General features: G+C 45.7%; 1 protein-coding gene across 1 annotated transcript in view; it reads right to left on the bottom strand.

The window, feature by feature from the left end:
* Positions 1-27727, bottom strand: part of PLPP4 (phospholipid phosphatase 4) — a 918420-nt gene that overhangs the window by 640419 nt on the left and 250274 nt on the right. The window contains exon 2 of the mRNA XM_086920298.1: positions 1262-1370. Coding sequence (XP_086776424.1) covers positions 1262-1370 — 109 coding nt within the window. The remainder of the gene's footprint in view (positions 1-1261; positions 1371-27727) is intronic.

Genomic DNA, 27727 nt, shown 5'->3' with positions numbered 1-27727 from the left:
CCACTGCCAATTGCGCAAGAGTGCCCAAAATAAGGAGGGTGCCCCTGGGATGAAGAGACTTCAGCGTGGCAGCGGCTCGCCTTTGGAATGACCTCCCTTTAGAAATCAGGAGAACACAAGGCCTGCTGCTGTTCCATAATAAAATTAAGACCTGGCTCTTCCCCAGGATATAATATGCCTCCACTTGAGGGTAGAAGTAGATTTTCTGGATGATAGGCCGCTTTCATCATGTAGCCGACAGCTCCTGTGCTGGATAGTTCTCTTATCGCCAGGATGCCCGCAGGGTTATAGTGCACTCTATAAGTGTTGTATAATAATAATAATAATACATTTCTTTTTAACCCCTTGGGCGCGGCCGCGATTCTGCACCTGTGCGGCAGAATCGCGAGTGGGCGGGTTTATGACGGCCCCCAGGCGTCATCAGCACACGCCCACCGTAGTGCATGACGGCTGGGGGCCGTCATCAGCATCGAAGGGGTTAATGCCTAAACACAATGTTTCTATCTTTAAATTATTTTTTAAATCACCTCTCTATTTTCTGGGGTGCGATTCGTTCACAGGACTGCCTTCTTATGAGGCGTCTTGTTATTTCACTATCCCAAACAAAACTGTACAGTAAAGGCTGGCATTACCCCGGCAACTCATACAGTGCACTGTGGAACTGCCCCCACTTATTCACTGCGCTGCATTAAATAGTAATGACCCTGATTATTAACCTGCTCATACAGCGCTTGTATCTCATTGGTCCATAGACCTCTGAGCGGTAGGGCTCTCAAGCAGAGATACTCATAAATGTACAGAATCAACATTACTATTAGTCAGGCCGCTGTTTCATCCAGCCACTCATTGGGTTTCCTGGGTAAGTGAACTGTGCAAATGCCCCCCTGGCCCATAAAATGCCCTTTCCTTTTCACTTCACATGCACAATAGAAGATCCGATTCAGCATTGATGTTATCTGAAATATAATAATTCCAGGTTTGTGTAATCTTAAATACATTAATTCCAGGCTCGTCCTCAGAACTAAACAGTCCTTTGTTAAGAGTCTTTGTCTAAGGTGCCATGTAAACATTTATTTACAGTAGAGGGCTCCATCACCTTATGTAGCTTCAGTTTACTCTGTTCTTTTCCTGGCTACTGTCAACAGTGTCTTTAAATCAAATTCATCTGTAATGCGCCCTATATAAGCGTAAATCTATACATGAATGCATCCATAAGTAAGGTAGTTACACCATAGTTCAGGGCCTGCCTAATTGTACTTACAAACATGAGGCGGGTGGGGATGTTGTCAGTCTGGACCAAAGGGTTCTTGTACAGCCAGATTTCCTCGGGCTGAATAACTCTCTGGAAAGGATCCAAAAACTCTGTAAAACTGAAAACACAGAAGGAAATTAATTTAATATTCTGACCCAAAACGTTAGATGGCATTCATGAATTTAGTCAGAGGTTGAGCAAAATGATTTATTGATTTACTCCTAGCAGAGTGCTCGTCTCAAATTCTACTAAAATGGGATTGGCTCAACATGTATCAATGCGCCTTCTGCCTGGTTAACAGAATTGATCAATCAAGGCAGCCCTTTTCTCGTATTGATCAGCATAGGATGAACCCACTAACCTTCATGATACCTAAACCTGCCCTCCACTTCCAATCTGTGTGGTGTCAATCCAGTCTCCTAGCCACTAAATCTTTGCTTCCATCACAGTGCATTGGGGCACCCTCCTCCAAGCCACATATTGTGATTCTCCTTCTACGGCCTACCGCATGCTGTCCACTATAATTAAAGAGCTGCTTCTTGGGTCTGCTCAGCTCTTCAATCTTATTATCAACACTTCAGTCTTTAATTGCTTCTTTCCCCACTCTAACGCATGCCAATATTTACTCAATCTTTCGAGTAGGTCTAGCTGTAAGTCAAGCATCAGCTAACGTAACACTCACATTTACCGTCACGAGATGACAGTCATGCTTCAGAAGCAACTTTATCCTAAACCCAAGCCAGACCAATTTCCATGATAATGATGACCATGCTCATTGTTTCGGTTATAATTCTGGCCGCTGATAACACCACCATACGGCTTCCAGAACCACAGCCACCTTTAACACAGCAGCCCAGATGAGCTGGATCTCCCATCTCCAATACATGTCTATGCAATTCTTTGCATATCTTTCCTACCAGATTTTTCTTGGGTAGCATCGCCCCATCATTGGCTAATTTCATGAATGATGTCACCATGTGCTTACTTTGTTCTTCGCTTCTGTGATATATCTCTCTTGCCAGCTCTTCCACCTGATTGCTAACTTCCAAGTGTCATAACCATTAGCATATTTTAGGTAGTAAGCTTTTGGATTTCATTGTTAGTGTACTGGACCAGTAGTCAACTCTAGCCTGCTCATGCAAAATAATGCAGACAAATTAGGCAGTGACAGCTCCTTGGAAAGAGCTTGATGCTAGAAAACAATCCTTATTGCACGATGACCTCTGTGCAAATACAAAAACTAGCCTCGAACAGGGGCTTTAAAAAAAATAATCTGTCAGTCCAACTCTGAGTGGATCGGTGGACCTCGATACAGAACAACGTTAAACCGGCTTAGTACTGAATATGCCTATGTGCCTGCATAGGAACGACTGGAACGCTTTGCAGGTGGCTATGGCACACTAATTACATCCTTAACATATCATCTTAAATTATGGTCATTCTGAAACACACCACTTACTAAAAACCCACAATTTTCACCAGTGTTACTAAATCAGGGTTTGCAGGGCTGAACTATATGGGAATGTGCAGATAGGGGGCATGTATCTAGATATGGTCGCTAGAAATTTAAAATCACATAGATAACACCTTCACTATCTTTGGCATTCATGAGCCTGTGAGAAATTTCTAAATTTAATTTTGTGAAATTTAAAGTGAAGTCATTGAAAAGTCACACAAGATACAAGCAAAGGGTCTGTTCAATGAGAACATGTCCTCCATGTGATATATTCTCTCCAAACAAGACTCCTTCTTGCTTCTTGATCAGAGAATCTTTCAAGTTGCTTGAATTCTTAGATTAACTCTGTGGGACCCAGTGCCTACACACCTGCCCAAGCGCCTGGATGCCCTCGTGAGTGATTAGTGCACTGCAAAAATCCACATAACATATCATGACATAACATAACAAAATGCAATGTTGTGTTAAATTTCACGACTGGGAAAATTTAAAACTCTTGTGAATTTTACTGGTGTAAGAAAAGTTTGCACCAGCCTAATGGACCATGATAAATGAAAGCTTCTTACCATTATCCAAGTTCTTTTTATCTTACTAAACTTACATAAACTTCCACCCATCCTGCTTCATCCATTGGTCTGTTACAGTGTCATTCGCATTTGTTTCCACCCAGTACTGTATAACGCACGAGGAAATGGGTCAGTCCACTTCAGTAGTTGGCTATCTTCACTATGAATAAAAAGATTTCTCTCTTTTTAAGGAGGATATCGGCGCATCAAGAAGATCCCATCTGTGCCAGGAATTACAATGGTAATATGTGATTTTTGCTTGTAGGCATTTTTATTTATATTGGTGAGGAACAAGCAGTGCCCACAACAAAAAAAGTTTTACAAAAACCAGGACAAAACAAGCATTGACAAAGCTAAAAGGCTGGCAGCCAACACCAGACCTATTGGATTTGCCAATGTTGTTTCAGTGTGGAATTTCCTGATTAGGTTTCGATGGGCATCACTTATAAACATTTGATGAAATACTGGCTTGTTATATAATGATAATGTTTGTTCCCTTTTATTCACTTCCCTCCCTCTGTTTGTCCTGAATCAAATTTGTGTAATTTCGGTCACATTACCCACCTCTCTGGTACTCTATGGAGCTGATTCACACACTACACAAATATACAAAATAATATAGAAAATAAAATAAACATGCATTACATGCTGGAACACATGCAATATAGAATAACAAAAGGATGTTTACAAAAGGCTGAGTAGACATGACAAGTGGCCTAAATACGGGCCTTACTCGGATAGCATCCCTGGCGAAAAGAAATTTGTCACCTCCACCATGGACGTTGATTCATCAAAATGCCAGGGGTAGCAGAAGTGACATCACTTGCCATGTGACCTCCGCCTGATATCACTGGAGGTGACATCACACATACTTTGACCTGGTGACATCACAGGAAGTGACATCACCTGCCCTCTTACCCACCCTGGTGATGTTACAGGAAGTGACATCAAACAGCATTTGACCTGATGATATCACAGAAAGTGACATCATCTGACCGCTGGACCCCATGGAATCAAAGGAAGCAACATTGCATGACCTTTGGCATGGTGCTATCACAGGAAGTAATGCATCTAACTTTTGGTTATTTGCATCACACACATGACTGATGAATGGATGAAAATTAACCACTTAAAATGTATCTCCGAAAAAACTGAAATTATGCCACTAGGGAAAGAGAACATATTTTCCCCTAGCTTATGGTGGCCCGCTGACATTCCACCCCTCGCCCCAAAACAGTAACAGTAGCCAGAAATCTGGGGGTCAAATTTGACTCAGCACTACCCTTTCATAATCAATCCCTAGCAGCAGCTGGAACCTGTTTCTATCTCATGAAGTTACTTAAAAAGTTCTTTGACTTACTTCCTTGTATGGCAAGACAGGCAGTGGCAGTTGCCTTAATTACTTCCAGATTGGACTATTACAACAGCCTTTATGCAGGAGCCAATAAGTCGGTCCTATACAAGCTACAGATGGTACAGCACGCTGCAGACCGACTAGTCTTAAAATGGCCCAGACACTTATCAGCATCCGCTGCTCTATAGGCTTTGCATTGGCTACCTATCCATAAAAGAATATTGTTCAAGATCCTCATAATTACCTTCCTAATCTTTCATTCCTTGGCCCACACTATCTATGGCCTAGGTTTACACGCTATCTGCCATGCCGAACCATCAGATCTTCGAATGCTAATCTACTAAAACCCCCTGTGTTCAGATACATCTCAAAAGGGGGGAAATCAATTGCTGTACTATGGACAGAAGCCTGGAACCAACTGCCTAACCACCTACATTTCATCCAATCAGAAACCCTCTACAGAAAAGCTCTGAAAACGTGGATTTTTACAGCACCTGATATGCTATGTAAAGCACTTATCTAAAATCTCTTTTCCTATTCTCAGTCATCCTATCTGCTAGCAACGTGCTCAGCACCATGATGCTCCTCGGAGTGAAAGTTGCACTTTACAAATGTCATATAACATAACCTAACATAACACAGAGGCTGGAAAATCTCTACAGAAACAAAAGAAGTACCCTATACACAGACAAACTTCAAATCCTATTGAAAATGCAGCTATATAGATTGTTTCAGGTAGTATCTTCAGATATACAATTAAGATAATGTAGCATTGATTAAGAACCTATCAAATAGTGTACAACAATGGAAAATACACTATTCAAGTGGAAATCAGCCATTATCAATATCAAACAACTTATAAAATGGGAAGGTTGATGGGCCTATAAACTTCAATATAATTTTACTCTCATCATTTGTTTGAGAAACTAAGAGTACCATGTAATTAAATTTCAGTCTTGGAAGGTAGATCACAGCACTATTTAATGCAGGTCATGTTCTCTCTGCAACCTTCCTTTACATGACATGGTATACACATTTCTAAATCTGTGGAGCCATTGAACCTTTCCTGGTGTACTATCATTAATTTCTTCTTCAGAAAACACGCACATTACTCGTGCAGTTCTTGTGTTGCTCAATAATATTCTTGTTCTGCATTAGAATACCTTACCATCAACAAACATCCTATCTAGCAGCTAAAAACCCAAAGGCATAATTGCTTGCTTTACAAATGCAGATGTTACAGTCTGCATTTAAAAATGACTCCATTAATTACTGCTCCTTAAGCAAAACTGTCCAAATTTTCAAAATCCATCACATACACATACAGAGACAATGAATCATACATGTGTAAATCGGTGTATAGAAAATGTTACATAAGGCAACGGAAACACTAAGTAAGGTGTAGATTCACATGTCATCCATACTGGTAGGCACTTTTTAAGAGTGATTGGTCTGGAGAAGCGCAAACTCAGGGTTCAGAACATAACACAGAGGTTAGGGTTGACTTTAATAATATGAATGTATTTCTACCCAAACAAACCTTTCTTAGCTGCATCAGGATAGAAAGACTGGGAAAAACACATAACTGTCTAACCTGTACCATGCTGCTTGCATGCAGCTTTTAGATGGCAGTTAATTGCTCACTGTGCTAGATTTCAAATATAACTCATGAACTGCACAGTAACAATATTATCTCTGTGACAAAAGCAGTAACCCACTGACCTCGGCACATAACATATTGTTCTTTGATATGCATGGTACGCGTTCTCTGCATCAGGCATATTAACCCTCTGCGCTACCTTAGTTAGGTGAAAACTGCCACAAGAAAAACTCTCATCTCTCTCCAGCAGGTACATTAATAAACCACCAGGGTACACTAGACACTTTTATTGTTGCCCGAAAACTTCTGAAAATATAAGGAAATTTGCAGTGCTTTTAAAACTGCTGCACTGCAATAAAACCGAACACACTAACAAAACCTGGCCCTGGCCCATACCAGCCCATCGCCCGATGCCCTGAAGGGCCTTTCTGGCCTGGGAGGTGTTTGAAACAGACAATGTCTTGTCAGCCAGTACACCAGCACTCACTGACCAGCGTGCATAAGCTGTGGTTACACAGATGCAGTGTTTGACATAAAACAATTGCAATTAATGTGTTATTCCCATTACCTAAACAATGGCTAGACCACTAAAATGGTTGAATCTGAAACGTGTGCTCTTTAACAAACCTTTCAGACGTTTTGCAGGGCATGTGAAAATCTTGTTTCAACTCCAAAAACAGATAATCTTATCTTACTTTACTTGTTGCTTCTGTTAGAGGTTTGCCCAGGACCCACAACTCACATGAGTCACTCACAATGACCAGCACCACAACAAGGGGAGTCGGAGAGGCAGGACTCTAATTGAGTCGATGTGGCGACTCAGTCAGTCTCACTCTCACACAACCTCAACCAGCCCTGCAGCCTGCCTGAGGTGCGACCGTCCAACTCAGTCAAAGAGAGACAATTAGGTGACAATTAATTGAAGCAAGTCATTGATTCTAGCCTGTCACTCTAGAGTCTTGACACACAGCACCCATGCTGTCGGCATGAGTCCGACTCGACTCCGATGCCGCGCCGTGACAGCGTGGCTGTTAATGCCATATGGGGGCAGGCCAAATATTTTTGCCAGGGCAGTCATCATTGGTTTAGCTTTTGCGCTACCAGATTGACAGCTCTTGGACCGGTCGGTGTTCCCAAACGCAGTGGTACACATACTGCACCAGGCACCACATCCTCAGCTAGGGTAGAGTGGAGCAGGTGCAAACTTGCATGTGTAGACACCTGCTGCTAGTTACAGTATGCATAGTTAGTCGCTCTTCAATCATGTCCAGCCCTGCTGTGAGTGCTTCAACTCATTTGCTCAGCTTCCTGGTCTCAAGCCCGCAGCAGATACATACAATGTATCAAATCAGGAGTGGTGTGGCACAGCGGCCAGAGCTGCCAACTCTGGAGTGCGGGGCTCATGGTTTGATTGCCAGCGGCAGCTCAGCATCTTGTCACTCTGGGTAATAGCTCACTTAATCTCCATGAGGGTCCACAGCGCCTTGAAACCTCAAGGGGTGATATGTTCGAGCTTTATAATTGTGGATTATTATTATTGTTATTATAACGTTCAAGGACTGCGAAGGCCAGCTCGGACCAGGGTCACCAAAGCAACGATTGAGACAAGTTCTTTCCTCCACCCAAGCCCAGCTTGACGGTCAACATGATGTCTCTGGAGGCAGAACTTCAACACAGCAGTTCAATCAAGCGCTGCTCATACTGCAGCTGATTTTTTTGCCACCACAGCCCTTGCTAAGGTTGACAAGCAGACAGGGGTCGCAAGTAAGGTGGCAGGGATCGCCACGGATGGCTTAGGGGTCGCAGTTGCGCACCTGGCGTCTCCTATTTGACATCCATGACCCTCACTGTTGCAAGTGGTGGCTCACTTTGTGTACACAGGTCAGTGGCTGGGTAATTACATCAAAGCAGTGACTGGCCTCTGAACAGAAACATCTCTGCAACTTCCCCAACGAGCCTCCTTCACTTACAGCTTAGCTCCATCGTGTTGGAACCAAGTTGTTGTTGGGCGGATGGGGTTGGTGATGCGTGGCAACAGGGAGTGGGAGGGAAATGGGAGTGGAAGGAAGGAGATTAATGGGGTGTAAAATACCACCTACAAGTAAAAAAAAAGTTTAAAATCAGTTTGACTGGAATCATTTGAAACAAGTTAGAGGGATGCTGCTGTCTGCAAGACTTAAATGCAAACAGCTATGTGTGGCTCGCTGACGATTGGCTCCCTGGGTCTAGGACCAGCTCGCCCACGGCAAACGTCGATCCTGAAATGGCCCTTCCAGAAGGTTGGGTTTCGTGGTCCACAATCCATGATCTGTTCAGAGTGGTCCACATACTGGTTGGGAGTTGAAAATAAGTTGGCAGGGCCACATTTGGTCAAGATGAGGATATTCTGCGATACAAGGATACTTACACCTGGTCAGGCTTAATTATTAGAGAAAAAATACTTAATTAATAATAAACGCGGAACGTGTCAATGTAAATATGTTATTTTTCCTCATGCACTAAAATCTTTTGCACTATGCCTGCAAGACAAAATATGGAAGTAGAATCACTTGCTACAGCATAATTTTGTCACAGAACATGGCAGGTGAATACTATGAAAGGATCATCTGGTATCTTAGGGACAAATATGGAAACAATGTTGATTTGTGCCCCCCCCATGTACCTCCTATGTTAAGAGTCCTAACTATAATTTTATGTGCATTCAGCTTTTTCCATATTTTGCTGTGCTGTAGGGTGTGAGATATATTTGAGGGACTTGGACAGACGTAGGGTGGATACAGAAGACTTGGACCACACTGAGGTATCGTTCTTGGTTTTGAGAGGGGGCCGAGGTCTAATTACCACAATCAGAGGCATAGCTTTGGATGCAGTGGCACTGGGGCAAAGAGGCCTGTGGGGCACACTGTAAGTGGCAGGTCCTACGCTAAATTGGAGAAGCGTCGCCCCACTGCTCTTAGAGCAGTGAAAAAGGGAAAAATGAAATGATAATAACAATGGTATTATAATTTTATTTTTGTTGCTTCTCGGCTGGTTTGGGCGGGACAGGGTCAGTGGCTCAGGGAGGAGGAGTGGTTTGATTACACTTAAGTGCGCATGACTGCTTGCCTGACCATCTTGGCCTGGCCAGTCATGCACACTTGCCATATTCCCAACCAGGCTGTAATGCACAGCCTGGTGGGCAACGTGCGGAGATTTACAGTCCCCCATCTGACCACCAATCTAAGGTGCTCAGACCAATCACAACGCTGCATTGAAATGTTGAGATTGGCTCAGGGGAGCCTGTGTACCAGGGGGCTTCTTGCTGCTTCCGGGCTCCACTCCGGAGGAGAATAGAAGCGGAAACAGAGGAGAGACACCAGAAAAGGTAACTAGGTTAAAAAAAATATTTTTCAACACGTCCCCCACCAGCCCGCCACCTCCGTTCTCTACCAGCCACCACTGTCACTGAACAATGATTACTGCTGAGTGCGGCTGGACTGAAAGCCCTGGCAAAAATGTTCAAACCAGCCCAATTCCATTCCTTTCAACCACCTTCCCCCGTTCGTTCTCATTCAGTAATTGTCGCTCTATTCCCCACCGCCTTCAGGGCCTGCTGCAGTTAACTCTAGGTAGGTGGAGAATAGGACCAGGGCGCCATCAGCTGCCCGGGGCCTTAAAACACACGGCTCTCAATCACTCCCGTCCTCCCGGGGAAACGGCCGACGGAATGAACGGCCAATCCGGCCCTGCTAGATGGGTCAGCATTATTGATTTTAGCATTCGCTCTATCGTGTTATTTCCCTTTTCAATTTATATTATTTAGTATAGAGTCACAAATGTGTGCCTGAGAAAATAATGTCATTTAACCTCAGCGAACTCTCTTTCTCTCTGTGAAAGTGCAAGTTTGAAGTAGTCACTCAACTCCCACAACCCGGCTGTTCATGGCTGCTCAAACCTGCGTCCCTCTCGTTTGAACGTGCTGCGCTGTTATTATTCACACAACCTGAAAGATATTTATATCCCCAATTTGCCTTTTTAGTGCCTCTCGACAACATATGGTGTTGAATGTTTGCTGTGACTTAATCGCTGCATTTGAGTAATGTGAGACATATGTTTATGTCACGTTTATAATGCAAAGTATATCTCAATTCTTCGAGTTTAACACCAACATTATACAAAACAAAATAACAATGTTAACTTGTGCGTGACAGAAGTCAGACGTGTGATGTCACCATCCAGTTACCTTAGTGGAATCGGCGCAGAGGGGAGATTCATGTCCTGGGGTCCAAGAACCTTCTCAAAAAGTAACAAGGGCCGTGACGCGGGCCCATGCAGCCCCTGCAGCCGTGCAATTGGCCCCCAGCACTGGATGGGGCCCCGTTTAGCCCAAGAGCAATGCATTTCTGTAAAATATGCAAGACTCAGGGGCCCCTCATCACATTCTGGAAGGGAGGGGGGGCTATCATTTCGTGTTTTGCAAAGTGCAGATTATTTTTGCTGACAATGGGCCAGATGCATCAAAGGGTTTTGCCCATTATTCTTAATAATAATCTTTATTGCGTGATTTAAGAATAAACCATTGCAAATACAAAACATTTAAAAGGTTCAAGATTGCATTTAGAATGTTAAATTCATTAAAAGTCAGTATGTATAGATGATAACAAGTGAGGCTTCCATTTTAAAAAGTCATATTCATAAAAAGCCAGCAACAGCAAGTAAAATTTGGCAGCATTATTCCAATGGGGGATCGCAAACTCTGGGCAGCTCAGTAAGTTTTTTTGCAGCGCGCTCCATGAATCTTACTAGGGCACAATTTAATTTAGTGTTCCTAGGGTCGAAACAGGCCAAAACTGCTGCTCTGCAGCTTCTAATCATGTTTCTATTCCAATGATGCTTAAGTAGGACCCGTCTCTCTGTCAATAGTAGAGGGCACAGGCATATGATGTGTATAATGTCTTCTTTGTGGGTCCCACAAAGTCGGCATTGAACTTTTCCATGTTCTCTTTTCCATTTTGGCCAATGAGTCAACAGGTTAATAACTCCCAGTCTCAGTTTTAAAAAACGTAGTTTCGTCCGAGCACTGAACGATATAGTAAGGTACGGCTGTGGAATTCGCAAGGCATAGGATTGAAGGGTCATCCACCCATGACTTCTTTTTGCAAGGCTGGCTTTGTCTTCCACTATTGATAATTGTTTGGTGCTGATTTTCGCTAGCCTTTTGAATTCCATCTGACTAGCGTGCAAGTTCCAGAGGTCATTTAGGCACAGGGTTTTTAGCCGTTTGACCAGTATTCATGTCCTGCTCGCCATGAGTTGTTATCAATGCTGGCCCACAAATGGTATCCTAAACTTCCCTCCTTTGATAACCTCAATTTGTGACAGCACACGAGGAAAGACATGGCTCTGGCCAATCGTTGTTTGCAGATGCCAAGTTCCAACCTAATTTGTGCCGGTGATGTATGGTTTGGTAATTTGAACACAGACCTGTAGATCTTGGTAATTATTTTGTCTAGATGGTCACTGTCCAATCCTTTTAATGCTTCGCTTCCGTAAGTTAAGGTAGGAATGATTTTTGCCTGAGCCACCTGTAGTGTGGGTGCAAGAGTAGGGCCTTGTAGTTTCTTTTGAATTAGTCCGATTGCAAAAGCGAGTGCCGTACCCTTCCTTTTTTGCTCTTCTAAGTGGGATTTGTATTTTCCATTGTTGTTGAAAGTGACTCCAAGGTACCTTTGGCAATTTGATTCGACAATGCTTTCATTGTTCAAAGCCCAAGACAATTTCTTAACTTTCCTTGAGTGCACCGCTAAAATTTTCGTCTTCCTGTTGTTGATGCGGAGCTCATTATCGTTAGAGTAGTCAGAAGTAGCATCCAGAAGTCTTTGCATTCCGATCTTTGTTTTACTTAACAGTACCACGTCATCAGCATATAATAGATTTGTCAGCGGCAAGCCAGATAATTTGGGAGCGTGGGAGTTGACCTTATTAAGAGCTTCAGGGAGGTCAGCTAAGAATAGATTAAAAAGAGTCGGGGCCAAGACACAACCCTGTTTGAGGCCTTTTTCCGTCGCAATCGGGCGAGACAATCTTGAGCCGTCCCCGATCTTAATTCTAACCCATGTGTCCTGGTGTAGGAGTTGTATGGCTCTTAGAAGGGCCTCTGGAATGTTAAGTCTGGACAACTTCTGCCAGAGTTTGCTTCTGTTGACATTGTCAAAAGCCGCTTGGTAGTCAATAAACCCCATATAAAGTGAACAAGAGCAGAATTTCGCTTGGTCAATTAAGCATGAAAGGGTCATGAGATTGACTGAGGTACCGGTGTTTATTGTGAAACCTGTTTGATTCGGAGGAATTATAGAGTTTTCATCAGACCATGCCCTAAGTGAGTTGAGCAGCACTCCCGCAAAATACTTTGCTTCGTTGTCAATGAGTGCGATGGGACGGTAATTCCCTGGGGATTTTTTGTCCCCGCCTTTGAAGATTGGTGCAAGGATGGATCCACGCCAGGAGGGCGGTATGGTGTTGTTTTGCAGACATGTGTTAAAAAGGGGGCTTAGTTTCGCAGCCCAGAAAGTTGTGTCTTCCTTGAACAGAGCTTGTGGAATTCCACCTGGACCAGGCGCACCATCCTTGCAGCCCTTTTTTATTATTTTTTCAATTTCGATCTTCTGGACTGTCGCAAAATTGATGCAGCTTTGGGTCGAATGACGTTCTTTTGTTGGTGTCATTTTGTGACCTAGCTTCTTTAGGGAGTTTGAAGTGTTCAGGAGAGGTTCCGGGACAATCTCTGTTTGTGTTAATGTGTCCATGGGAGGGGGATTTGGATGGTTAATAAGCAGTTCCTGGTCATTAAAGTGGGAAAAGAGAAATTCAACCCACTCTATTTCAAGAATGCTCGAAGAAGCAACTTTGGATGTACGCCCAGATGCACTATTGATTGTGCGCCAAAACCTGGCAGAGTTGTTTGTTTTAATGTCATGCTGCAGTTTGACCCAAAACTGGTTCCATTGACTTGTGCGTAGTTCACGTTTTGCTTTCTTGAGGTGAATGCGGGCCTCTCTCAATTTTATTATTTTAATGGGATCCATTGGATCAGTTTTTAAAGCCCGCCATAAGCGATTCATCGATCTTGTTGCAGATAGTATCTCAGAATTCGAGCGCGGCGTATACTTTTGATCAGTTTGACTTGTGTGTTTTGTTGGTTTCGCGAATCTGTCCGTAAGTTCGGTAGCAAATGTTGACCAATTGGCACATATGTTGTCCGGGCACGTTTGGCGCTCAATTATTTGTTTAGCCTCTGCTGATATGAGTTGAAGATTCTTAAAGGAGCATTTGATGCGTTTGAGGTTGATTGTAAGGCTCTCAGATGGCAAGTCCTTTACCCTTTTGTGTTGTGTAAGGCAAGTCCTCAGAATAATTTCTTGCGGGCAGTGATCACTTTCTGTTCTGTTTCCAAGACATTATCCTGCTACTTGATGGAGCAATGAAATGCTGACGAAGGTGTAGTCCATTAATGAAGTGCCTTTTTTCGATAGATAGGAGAATCGAGGTGGCTTGTCAGCAGGATAACGCCCATTTAAGGCTCTTAGGCCCAGATTTTCAAGGTTACCTTGTAGAGAACTTCCATGTGGATCGTCCTTGTGCCATCCAGGCTTGGCTTGCGGTGGGATCACCCAGATGCTATCGTGTGATTTGGTGACCTCATTTTTTTGAAGGACTGACATTAACCACATGTTAAAGTCACCAGTGAGTAGGATTTCTGAGTTTAGAAAACCTGTTTGCACTCTTACTACTGACGCTGTTACTTCGTCTACAAAGGATTTCCTGGATGCTATGTTTGGGCGGACGTAGGCATTCATGAAGATTAACCTCCAATTTTGGCCATTGTTCAAAGTAAGAGAGATTCCCACACATTGGAGGCGATCTGATGGGCCCGGCAGGTCCCAGGAGGTGACTGCATTTTTTGTTGATATATAGACAGCAAGACCGCCACTCCCTCTTCCTGGACGATTCCGTTTAAGCGCTGGAATATTGTGTGTTTTAAAGCCTTCTAGGTGCTGCGGTGCCATAAGCCATGTCTCTTGTAGTAAGAGTATGTCGAAACCCCGAAAGTAGGAAATGGTAGCGTTGTCCTCGAGTTTGCTCGTAAGGCCATTTATATTCCATGAACAGATTTTTAAAGGAATCTTTTCGTGGCAGTCCACCCTGCTGGGATGTCAACGTAAAAGGCGGGTTGTATTCAGGGCCCCGGCCAGCCATGACCATGAACCCACCTCGTCCTGATTCCTATTTATTGTGATCCCGTCTTCTTTTGCTTTCCTCATTGGGTGGATAGAAGTGGGAGTTTTGTTGCATGCACCCCTGAGGACGGAGTAAACTGTACCCCTCCCTACACTACTATGTTCAACACCACAGCTTCCCTGTAGAACGTGTGGATAGCCCTCTTCCCTGCCAGGTTGTATCAGTATTCCCCATTGCTTGAAGGTGTCGATTGACCCTAGAATTTTGTTCATTGCCTCTGCGGTTCTCCAAGTGATCTTTGTGGATTCGTTTAATTGGCCTTGACATGGTGCAATGAATTCTACCGATATTATGTCTTGAGTGGTAATTTCGTCTGACAAACCTGACGCTTGTATCAGCTTTAGGATGTTACCCCGATTTAGGATGTCATGGCTGCCTTTAGACTTGTATTCTGGATAGAAGAGGGTAGAGAGGTTGTCCCCACTCCGCACTGTGCTATTTGGCCTGGGCATTGCCTCGGTTTTGTCCATGATTGGCAATTGCGCAATTTTTATCAAAGGACCCGTAAAAGGGATCTCGTTGCGCACAGAATTGGGCCTTTCATTTTTTACATGACCGAAGTTCCAGTTTTCACTTGCTGGGAGTGCGCCCTGTTGGTAGTTGACACGATTTACTGTATCTTCCTGCTTTAAAATGGGGCCTCCAGGTGGCCTTGTCGCAAGACTCGGAGTATGATTCACATCTGTTTCATTCTGCTTGATGTGTGTGTTAGGGGAGCCGAGTTGGTAGTGGTTTTTTGTTCTTTTGCTTCAATGAGCAAGCATTGTCCCGGAGGGACCGTTGGTGGTATCTTTACTGTTGGCGAGCTGGAAATGAGGCTCTTCCTTTTGTCACCATCCTGGTTAATTGGTTGTGCTTCCGTTGTTATTCCTGGGTCAGTGGGATTTCCTTGCTCATCGTCTCCAGAGACACCAGGACGTCTAAGGCTGTTGAACATCGGGTAGAGGTTTAGGACTTGTTTGCTCCTTCTCATTTTATTTCGTCCTTTCCGCTTCCTCTGTCTTTTGACTTTTCCCGCAGGGTTTTCCTCTTCTTGCTCAATTGGGGAGAGAGGGGTGGAATTAACTCTGCTAGTGACCTGGGGAGATTGCTTTCCTCTCGTGCCGCCACCTTGCGCCGTATTCTCTTCAGGTCGTGGGGAGTTGACAGCTTCTTCCTCTCTTAGCCTTGAATTAAAAACTGTTTTGGTTTGACGAGCTTCGCTTGGATTACCTGAATCTGTATCACTGCCATTCCCAGAGATAGGTGTGGTTTTTGCTATTTCTTTTAAGTCTGCTACAAGCTTTTCGATTATACCTGGAAGCGAACAAAGTTTCTCCACTATTGGTGAGCAATCGCATCCTTGCTGCGGGCGATCTACAGTTTCCTGGGCCCGTCTAATCAGGCTGTTTAGATTTGAGATCCTTTCGTCGATTTTGGCAACATATACGGCGAGTGTATTTAGAAGGCTGATTCGAATGTCCATTTTATCAGCCTGGTAGAACATTGCTTCTGCTGACTTTTGAAGGATATCAAGGGCGGTAGCCCATGCTTTTTCTTGTGAGGGGACCTCGCTTTTGTCCTGCCTTGGAGTTACTGGTGGCTTAGGAGGGCCAGGATTTGAGCTCCCATATGAATTCAACATTTTTGCCCATTCCGTCGAATCGAGGTAGGAAAGCTCCTTCATAGCACCCTCAGCATCTTCTGTGTTCGTTACGATTTCAGTGTGCACTTGTTCAGATTTGTACACATGGTGTAGGTCCTGTTGGTTGCAACCACCCCCCCCCAAAGGAGGTGCCTGGATTTTCCGTCGCAAAGGCTGTGTTGATGCCCTTGATGAAATGAAGCGCAGATTCTCCGTTTTGACTGCACGGGATGCTGAAGCTGGCTTCAGGAAGCATTTGGTTAAGGTTTCCAAAAATGCTGTTTTTTTCTGCCGCTGGTTTTGTATCGATTTCCTTTGTGTTGGGGCCAACGCTGGATGTGGATATAGCGAATCTGGATGGAGCAGAGTTGTGGCGACATGCTCTCAGTCTTGGGGGAGTCTTCCTTACTGGGCTCCACCTGAGCACGGTTTGAACTGCCGTTAGCGGTTTGATGGAAGCTGTGGTTGACTTGTGACTGCATTGAGGAGTCCTTAATACCCCATTTGCTGCGGGGCCCTTAGATATGATCACCAGTGGGCTTAGGGGAGTTGGAAGCCCAGTGATGTTCTTGTTGCTAGAAAAAACCATTGACCCGGCGTCCTTTATGTAGTTGAATTTTGTTGTTATCTTCGGTTGATTTCCAATGGGTTTACTGGCCCTTGTATCAGGACACTTCCTGGAGGCCTGAGACTCGCTATCAATTGTGATATCGGTGTCGCTCAGCAGCAGAATAGGTGACCGTTCTGGGTCCGAGACTGCCCTCACGTCTCTCCCTTTGCTTTTCTTTTTCCTTTGGGGAGCAGTTATCCTCACCCTGCCAGATCTCATCTCAAGGCAGCAAAATAGATGAGGAGCTTAACTGAGGAAAGGCTCACAGGACTACTGCTGGACCTCTGCTATGGCAGAGCTTCAATCAGCTGCTACTGGCCACTAGTCGCTGGGCACAGGTCCCTTTTCACAAAGCCCAGATCACTGATCACTGATCTCTTATGCCTGCACGCCTCGGGACGTGAGAGGATTAGCTAGCGTTCAGGCACAGAACCCACAAACTCGTGTCCCTTGCCTTGTTCCCGCTTTCTCTTCTGTTTGCCAGCCCGCACCCCCAGCACTCAGGGTGATGGCGGCGGCGACGGTACAGTCTTTAGCCGTAGGGCTTAGTTTTTAGTGGGGACTGGGTGTGGGTGTGGGTATGGGAGTAGGTGTGGTTGTTTTCCGTTGTGACCCGCCAACCCAAAACCCAGAAGGCAAGCAACAGTTTTAGATAACACGAGCCTCAAATGCTGCACCCCTACCTCTTCGGGTGTGGTTAGGTCACGTCGCGTGATCCAAGGACTGGGACCGACCCCTTGGAGCAGCCTTTTGAAGCAGCCGGACTCCTCCTGCCAGTACCCTCAGCAGACTTGGCTTGGCTCGGCACAGAAGCTCGGCGCCACTCACACTGTCTCCCTAGCGCTGTCTCTCTTCCTGCCGTGATACTGAAAGCACAGGGCAGCTTCAGGGAGTTATGGCCCGATTGGGGGGGCCAAGTGGGGCCAAAGGCGGCCCAGCCGGCCCGCTCCAGGTGCAGCCCGGTACTTAGATGCCCAAGATGCTAAAAACGCCAAACGCCAAATGCCAAACCACCGCCAAACAGCCTCTCTCCGCCGGTCCACTCTTCGCTCTGGCTCCGTGCTCCTCCCAAAACGCGGCAGCAGGCAGGCAGGCAAGCAGGACTCCCCCAGTCCTAAGGGGTCGCTTCACGCTTCGCCTTTGCCCTCGGCGCCCCCAAAGCTTCGGCCCTGATGCAGCTTCTGCTCTGCTGCTCTGAGGCTGCTCCGGGGCCGCGCACGCGATCGCCACCTAGCGGTCACAACTGCCTACTGCACTCAGAATGTTACAGCTCTGACTGAATGGGTTTTGCCCATTAGGTGTCTATGGGAAAATGTGTTCATGCATATGGCCCTAATTCCGTCATCTTTTACCCCCAGTCCCCCAAATCTCCAATTTGATGTTATTCTTCGATGTCAGTTTATCCTTTCTTCTTCTGGTGAAATCTGTGCCAGGGCAGCTTCCCTCCACAGCGCCTCCTGGGGGCCATTATGTCTTTTATTTCCAGAGGATGACTTGCTGGTGGCTGGATCCTAAGCAAACACCAGACTCATCTTCTTGAATTCACTGTGCACTGCTTTACTGGTCAACACCCACCCCTAGGCCAGAGACAGAGTGGAACACCATCAACCGCCTCCAATTTGGCCTCTGTAAACGAGCCTTACATCGCTCTCTTACTGGAAGCATTTTCTGAATGTGAAGTGCTTCCATCTTGGCTTTCCAACCCGACACATGTACTGATGGACGCTCAAGCACGAGAATGAACGAATGGAAGTAGAAGCGCTGAAAGTACCTTGACTGGACCTGCAGACTGTAAGAGTCTTCTGAAGTTGGGCGTGTTGGGTGACTATCAGCAAGCGTCTTACCTGTACTCTACCTGCTTTACATGCATGTTTGTGGAAGTATCTGGAGATCGACTGCAGGAATATCTCCTTAGATCCCGGCCTGCTCAAGAATAGTGAATGGATGTCCAATGAGGTTTGACTGTTTTCAACCAATGAATACTAAAAGCACTCAGGAGCCTCTGTCTCGCAGTCGAGAACATAATCTACTCTTCTCACATCAATGGTGTAGCCTTATTTCCCAGAGATGAGAGCTACAATGATCATTATTGTCGCTCGTCCACGCCATTGTTTCGAGTATTCTAACGGAGTTACTTCAGCTGTTTTCCACAAGTAGTCATGTGGCCACCAATACATATAAACAGCTGTGCTCTGCTTTAGGACCAACCTGTAATGTATCTGTAACTTAGGACCATGGACTCAGGGAACAAATGAGCATAGAGGTATGATCTGTTTGCTGCAATTACATCAGATGAGCTTCCCTAGACTGGGAATTCATGCAATCTAAATAATTTCCTTCGACAGATTAATGCGGATCTGAGCTTGAATGGCCAACTATTGCTTGCAGGGCAATAACCATTTCTGGCCCTGCAGAGGAGATAACCGCACAGGTGCCCATTGATTGTGGTTCTGTTCCAAAATCTGCAGTTTGTTAAGAGAATGTGTACACAATAAGCCATCTGATCCTAGCTGTGGATAGCTGTTTAGAGGAGAGACACCAGAAAAGGTAACTAGGTTAAAAAAAATATTTTTCAACACGTCCCCCACCAGCCCGCCACCTCCGTTCTCTACCAGCCACCACTGTCACTGAACAATGATTACTGCTGAGTGCGGCTGGACTGAAAGCCCTGGCAAAAATGTTCAAACCAGCCCAATTCCATTCCTTTCAACCACCTTCCCCCGTTCGTTCTCATTCAGTCATTGTCGCTCTATTCCCCACCGCCTTCAGGGCCTGCTGCAGTTAACTCTAGGTAGGTGGAGAATAGGACCAGGGCGCCATCAGCTGCCCGGGGCCTTAAAACACACGGCTCTAAATCACTCCCGTCCTCCCGGGGAAACGGCCGACGGAATGAACGGCCAATCCGGCCCTGCTAGATGGGTCAGCATTATTGATTTTAGCATTCGCTCTATCGTGTTATTTCCCTTTTCAATTTATATTATTTAGTATAGAGTCACAAATGTGTGCCTGAGAAAATAATGTCATTTAACCTCAGCGAACTCTCTTTCTCTCTGTGAAAGTGCAAGTTTGAAGTAGTCACTCAACTCCCACAACCCGGCTGTTCATGGCTGCTCAAACCTGCGTCCCTCTCGTTTGAACGTGCTGCGCTGTTATTATTCACACAACCTGAAAGATATTTATATCCCCAATTTGCCTTTTTAGTGCCTCTCGCCAACATATGGTGTTGAATGTTTGCTGTGACTTAATCGCTGCATTTGAGTAATGTGAGACATATGTTTATGTCACGTTTATAATGCGAAGTATATCTCAATTCTTCGAGTTTAACACTAACATTATACAAAACAAAATAACAATGTTAACTTGTGCGTGACAGAAGTCAGACGTGTGATGTCACCATCCAGTTACCTTAGTGGAATCGGCGCAGAGGGGAGATTCATGTCCTGGGGTCCAAGAACCTTCTCAAAAAGTAACAAGGGCCGTGACGCGGGCCCATGCAGCCCCTGCAGCCGTGCAATTGGCCCCCAGCACTGGATGGGGCCCCGTTTAGCCCAAGAGCAATGCATTTCTGTAAAATATGCAAGACTCAGGGGCCCCTCATCACATTCTGGAAGGGAGGGGGGGCTATCATTTCGTGTTTTGCAAAGTGCAGATTATTTTTGCTGACAATGGGCCAGATGCATCAAAGGGTTTTGCCCATTATTCTTAATAATAATCTTTATTGCGTGATTTAAGAATAAACCATTGCAAATACAAAACATTTAAAAGGTTCAAGATTGCATTTAGAATGTTAAATTCATTAAAAGTCAGTATGTATAGATGATAACAAGTGAGGCTTCCATTTTAAAAAGTCATATTCATAAAAAGCCAGCAACAGCAAGTAAAATTTGGCAGCATTATTCCAATGGGGGATCGCAAACTCTGGGCAGCTCAGTAAGTTTTTTTGCAGCGCGCTCCATGAATCTTACTAGGGCACAATTTAATTTAGTGTTCCTAGGGTCGAAACAGGCCAAAACTGCTGCTCTGCAGCTTCTAATCATGTTTCTATTCCAATGATGCTTAAGTAGGACCCGTCTCTCTGTCAATAGTAGAGGGCACAGGCATATGATGTGTATAATGTCTTCTTTGTGGGTCCCACAAAGTCGGCATTGAACTTTTCCATGTTCTCTTTTCCATTTTGGCCAATGAGTCAACAGGTTAATAACTCCCAGTCTCAGTTTTAAAAAACGTAGTTTCGTCCGAGCACTGAACGATATAGTAAGGTACGGCTGTGGAATTCGCAAGGCATAGGATTGAAGGGTCATCCACCCATGACTTCTTTTTGCAAGGCTGGCTTTGTCTTCCACTATTGATAATTGTTTGGTGCTGATTTTCGCTAGCCTTTTGAATTCCATCTGACTAGCGTGCAAGTTCCAGAGGTCATTTAGGCACAGGGTTTTTAGCCGTTTGACCAGTATTCATGTCCTGCTCGCCATGAGTTGTTATCAATGCTGGCCCACAAATGGTATCCTAAACTTCCCTCCTTTGATAACCTCAATTTGTGACAGCACACGAGGAAAGACATGGCTCTGGCCAATCGTTGTTTGCAGATGCCAAGTTCCAACCTAATTTGTGCCGGTGATGTATGGTTTGGTAATTTGAACACAGACCTGTAGATCTTGGTAATTATTTTGTCTAGATGGTCACTGTCCAATCCTTTTAATGCTTCGCTTCCGTAAGTTAAGGTAGGAATGATTTTTGCCTGAGCCACCTGTAGTGTGGGTGCAAGAGTAGGGCCTTGTAGTTTCTTTTGAATTAGTCCGATTGCAAAAGCGAGTGCCGTACCCTTCCTTTTTTGCTCTTCTAGGTGGGATTTGTATTTTCCATTGTTGTTGAAAGTGACTCCAAGGTACCTTTGGCAATTTGATTCGACAATGCTTTCATTGTTCAAAGCCCAAGACAATTTCTTAACTTTCCTTGAGTGCACCGCTAAAATTTTCGTCTTCCTGTTGTTGATGCGGAGCTCATTATCGTTAGAGTAGTCAGAAGTAGCATCCAGAAGTCTTTGCATTCCGATCTTTGTTTTACTTAACAGTACCACGTCATCAGCATATAATAGATTTGTCAGCGGCAAGCCAGATAATTTGGGAGCGTGGGAGTTGACCTTATTAAGAGCTTCAGGGAGGTCAGCTAAGAATAGATTAAAAAGAGTCGGGGCCAAGACACAACCCTGTTTGAGGCCTTTTTCCGTCGCAATCGGGCGAGACAATCTTGAGCCGTCCCCGATCTTAATTCTAACCCATGTGTCCTGGTGTAGGAGTTGTATGGCTCTTAGGAGGGCCTCTGGAATGTAAAGTCTGGACAACTTCTGCCAGAGTTTGCTTCTGTTGACATTGTCAAAAGCCGCTTGGTAGTCAATAAACCCCATATAAAGTGAACAAGAGCAGAATTTCGCTTGGTCAATTAAGCATGAAAGGGTCATGAGATTGACTGAGGTACCGGTGTTTATTGTGAAACCTGTTTGATTCGGAGGAATTATAGAGTTTTCATCAGACCATGCCCTAAGTGAGTTGAGCAGCACTCCCGCAAAATACTTTGCTTCGTTGTCAATGAGTGCGATGAGATGGTAATTCCCTGGGGATTTTTTGTCCCCGCCTTTGAAGATTGGTGCAAGGATGGATCCACGCCAGGAGGGCGGTATGGTGTTGTTTTGCAGACATGTGTTAAAAAGGGGGCTTAGTTTCGCAGCCCAGAAAGTTGCGTCTTCCTTGAACAGAGCTTGTGGAATTCCACCTGGACCAGGCGCGCCATCCTTGCGGCCCTTTTTTATTATTTTTTCAATTTCGATCTTCTGGACTGTCGCAAAATTGACGCAGCTTTGGGTCGAATGACGTTCTTTTGTTGGTGTCATTTTGTGACCTAGCTTCTTTAGGGAGTTTGAAGTGTTCAGGAGAGGTTCCGGGACAATCTCTGTTTGTGTTAATGTGTCCATGGGAGGGGGATTTGGATGGTTAATAAACAGTTCCTGGTCATTAAAGTGGGAAAAGAGAAATTCAACCCACTCTATTTCAAGAATGCTCGAAGAAGCAACTTTGGATGTACGCCCAGATGCACTATTGATTGTGCGCAAAACCTGGCAGAGTTGTTTGTTTTAATGTCATGCTGCAGTTTGACCCAAAACTGGTTCCATTGACTTGTGCGTAGTTCACGTTTTGCTTTCTTGAGGTGATTGCGGGCCTCTCTCAATTTTATTATTTTAATGGGATCCATTGGATCAGTTTTTAAAGCCCGCCATAAGCGATTCATCGATCTTGTTGCAGATAGTATCTCAGAATTCGAGCGCGGCGTATACTTTTGATCAGTTTGACTTGTGTGTTTTGTTGGTTTCGCGAATCTGTCCGTAAGTTCGGTAGCAAATGTTGACCAATTGGCACATATGTTGTCCGGGCACGTTTGGCGCTCAATTATTTGTTTAGCCTCTGCTGATATGAGTTGAAGATTCTTAAAGGAGCATTTGATGCGTTTGAGGTTGATTGTAAGGCTCTCAGATGGCAAGTCCTTTACCCTTTTGTGTTGTGTAAGGCAAGTCCTCAGAATAATTTCTTGCGGGCAGTGATCACTTTCTGTTCTGTTTCCAAGACAGTATCCTGCTACTTGATGGAGCAATGAAATGCTGACGAAGGTATAGTCAATTAATGAAGTGCCTTTTTTCGATAGATAGGAGAATCGAGGTGGCTTGTCAGCAGGATAACGCCCATTTAAGGCTCTTAGGCCCAGATTTTCAAGGTTACCTTGTAGAGAACTTCCATGTGGATCGTCCTTGTGCCAGCCAGGCTTGGCTTGCGGTGGGATCACCCAGATGCTATCGTGTGATTTGGTGACCTCATTTTTTTGAAGGACTGACATTAACCACATGTTAAAGTCACCAGTGAGTAGGATTTCTGAGTTTAGAAAACCTGTTTGCACTCTTACTACTGACGCTGTTACTTCGTCTACAAAGGATTTCCTGGATGCTGTGTTTGGGCGGACGTAGGCATTCATGAAGATTAACCTCCAATTTTGGCCATCGTTCAAAGTAAGAGAGATTCCCACACATTGGAGGCGATCTGATGGGCCCGGCAGGTCCCAGGAGGTGACTGCATTTTTTGTTGATATATAGACAGCAAGACCGCCACTCCCTCTTCCTGGACGATTCCGTTTATGCGCTGGAATATGGTGTGTTTTAAAGCCTTCTAGGTGCTGCGGTGCCATAAGCCATGTCTCTTGTAGTAAGAGTATGTCGAAACCCCGAAAGTAGGAAATGGTAGCGTTGTCCTCGAGTTTGCTCGTAAGGCCATTTATATTCCATGAACAGATTTTTAAAGGAATCTTTTCGTGGCAGTCCACCCTGCTGGGATGTCAACGTAAAAGGCGGGTTGTATTCAGGGCCCCGGCCAGCCATGACCATGAACCCACCTCGTCCTGATTCCTATTTATTGTGATCCCGTCTTCTTTTGCTTTCCTCATTGGGTGGACAGAAGTGGGAGTTTTGTTGCATGCACCCCTGAGGACGGAGTAAACTGTACCCCTCCCTACACTACTATGTTCAACACCACAGCTTCCCTGTAGAACGTGTGGATAGCCCTCTTCCCTGCCAGGTTGTATCAGTATTCCCCATTGCTTGAAGGTGTCGATTGACCCTAGAATTTTGTTCATTGCCTCTGCGGTTCTCCAAGTGATCTTTGTGGATTCGTTTAATTGGCCTTGACATGGTGCAATGAATTCTACCGATATTATGTCTTGAGTGGTAATTTCGTCTGACAAACCTGACGCTTGTATCAGCTTTAGGATGTTACCCCGATTTAGGATGTCATGGCTGCCTTTAGACTTGTATTCTGGATAGAAGAGGGTAGAGAGGTTGTCCCCACTCCGCACTGTGCTATTTGGCCTGGGCATTGCCTCGGTTTTGTCCATGATTGGCAATTGCGCAATTTTTATCAAAGGACCCGTAAAAGGGATCTCGTTGCGCACAGAATTGGGCCTTTCATTTTTTACATGACCGAAGTTCCAGTTTTCACTTGCTGGGAGTGCGCCCTGTTGGTAGTTGACACGATTTACTGTATCTTCCTGCTTTAAAATGGGGCCTCCAGGTGGCCTTGTCGCAAGACTCGGAGTATGATTCACATCTGTTTCATTCTGCTTGATGTGTGTGTTAGGGGGAGCCGAGTTGGTAGTGGTTTTTTGTTCTTTTGCTTCAATGAGCAAGCATTGTCCCGGAGGGACCGTTGGTGGTATCTTTACTGTTGGCGAGCTGGAAATGAGGCTCTTCCTTTTGTCACCATCCTGGTTAATTGGTTGTGCTTCCGTTGTTATTCCTGGGTCAGTGGGATTTCCTTGCTCATCGTCTCCAGAGACACCAGGACGTCTAAGGCTGTTGAACATCGGGTAGAGGTTTAGGACTTGTTTGCTCCTTCTCATTTTATTTCGTCCTTTCCGCTTCCTCTGTCTTTTGACTTTTCCCGCAGGGTTTTCCTCTTCTTGCTCAATTGGGGAGAGAGGGGTGGAATTAACTCTGCTAGTGACCTGGGGAGATTGCTTTCCTCTCGTGCCGCCACCTTGCGCCGTATTCTCTTCAGGTCGTGGGGAGTTGACAGCTTCTTCCTCTCTTAGCCTTGAATTAAAAACTGTTTTGGTTTGACGAGCTTCGCTTGGATTACCTGAATCTGTATCACTGCCATTCCCAGAGATAGGTGTGGTTTTTGCTATTTCTTTTAAGTCTGCTACAAGCTTTTCGATTATACCTGGAAGCGAACAAAGTTTCTCCACTATTGGTGAGCAATCGCATCCTTGCTGCGGGCGATCTACAGTTTCCTGGGCCCGTCTTATCAGGCTGTTTAGATTTGAGATCCTTTCGTCGATTTTGGCAACATATACGGCGAGTGTATTTAGAAGGCTGATTTGAATGTCCATTTTATCAGCCTGGTAGAACATTGCATCTGCTGACTTTTGAAGGATATCAAGGGCATTAGCCCATGCTTTTTCTTGTGAGGGGACCTCGCTTTTGTCCTGCCTTGGAGTTACTGGTGGCTTAGGAGGGCCAGGATTTGAGTTCCCATATGAATTCAACATTTTTGCCCATTCCGTCGAATCGAGGTAGGAAAGCTCCTTCATAGCACCCTCAGCATCTTCTGTGTTCATTACGATTTCAGTGTGCACTTGTTCAGATTTGTACACATGGTGTAGGTCCTGTTGGTTGCAACCACCCCCCCCAAAGGAGGTGCCTGGATTTTCCGTCGCAAAGGCTGTGTTGATGCCAATGATGAAATGAAGCGCAGATTCTCCGTTTTGACTGCACGGGATGCTGAAGCTGGCTTCAGGAAGCATTTGGTTAAGGTTTCCAAAAATGCTGTTTTTTTCTGCCGCTGGTTTTGTATCGATTTCCTTTGTGTTGGGGCCAACGCTGGATGTGGATATAGCGAATCTGGATGGAGCAGAGTTGTGGCGACATGCTCTCAGTCTTGGGGGAGTCTTCCTTACTGGGCTCCACCTGAGCACGGTTTGAACTGCCGTTAGCGGTTTGATGGAAGCTGTGGTTGACTTGTGACTGCATTGAGGAGTCCTTAATACCCCATTTGCTGCTGGGCCCTTAGATATGATCACCAGTGGGCTTAGGGGAGTTGGAAGCCCAGTGATGTTCTTGTTGCTAGAAAAAACCATTGACCCGGCGTCCTTTATGTAGTTGAATTTTGTTGTTATCTTCGGTTGATTTCCAATGGGTTTACTGGCCCTTGTATCAGGACACTTCCTGGAGGCCTGAGACTCGCTATCAATTGTGATATCGGTGTCGCTCAGCAGCAGAATAGGTGACCGTTCTGGGTCCGAGACTGCCCTCACGTCTCTCCCTTTGCTTTTCTTTTTCCTTTGGGGAGCAGTTATCCTCACCCTGCCAGATCTCATCTCAAGGCAGCAAAATAGATGAGGAGCTTAACTGAGGAAAGGCTCACAGGACAACTGCTGGACCTCTGCTACGGCAGAGCTTCAATCAGCTGCTACTGGCCACTAGTCGCTGGGCACAGGTCCCTTTTCACAAAGCCCAGATCACTGATCACTGATCTCTTATGCCTGCACGCCTCGGGACGTGAGAGGATTAGCTAGCGTTCAGGCACAGAACCCACAAACTCGTGTCCCTTGCCTTGTTCCCGCTTTCTCTTCTGTTTGCCAGCCCGCACCCCCAGCACTCAGGGTGATGGCGGCGGCGACGGTACAGTCTTTAGCCGTAGGGCTTAGTTTTTAGTGGGGACTGGGTGTGGGTGTGGGTATGGGAGTAGGTGTGGTTGTTTTCCGTTGTGACCCGCCAACCCAAAACCCAGAAGGCAAGCAACAGTTTTAGATAACACGAGCCTCAAATGCTGCACCCCTACCTCTTCGGGTGTGGTTAGGTCACGTCGCGTGATCCAAGGACTGGGACCGACCCCTTGGAGCAGCCTTTTGAAGCAGCCGGACTCCTCCTGCCAGTACCCTCAGCAGACTTGGCTTGGCTCGGCACAGAAGCTCGGCGCCACTCACACTGTCTCCCTAGCGCTGTCTCTCTTCCTGCCGTGATACTGAAAGCACAGGGCAGCTTCAGGGAGTTATGGCCCGATTGGGGGGGCCAAGTGGGGCCAAAGGCGGCCCAGCCGGCCCGCTCCAGGTGCAGCCCGGTACTTAGATGCCCAAGATGCTAAAAACGCCAAACGCCAAATGCCAAACCACCGCCAAACAGCCTCTCTCCGCCGGTCCACTCTTCGCTCTGGCTCCGTGCTCCTCCCAAAACGCGGCAGCAGGCAGGCAGGCAAGCAGGACTCCCCCAGTCCTAAGGGGTCGCTTCACGCTTCGCCTTTGCCCTCGGCGCCCCCAAAGCTTCGGCCCTGATGCAGCTTCTGCTCTGCTGCTCTGAGGCTGCTCCGGGGCCGCGCACGCGATCGCCACCTAGCGGTCACAACTGCCTACTGCACTCAGAATGTTACAGCTCTGACTGAATGGGTTTTGCCCAT

Source organism: Lissotriton vulgaris, chromosome 5, assembly GCF_964263255.1.
Source record: "Lissotriton vulgaris chromosome 5, aLisVul1.2, whole genome shotgun sequence".
NCBI classification, from domain to species: Eukaryota; Metazoa; Chordata; class Amphibia; order Caudata; family Salamandridae; genus Lissotriton; species Lissotriton vulgaris.
Note: the sequence above shows the minus strand (reverse complement) of the source record. Positions and strands in the feature narration are given on the sequence as shown.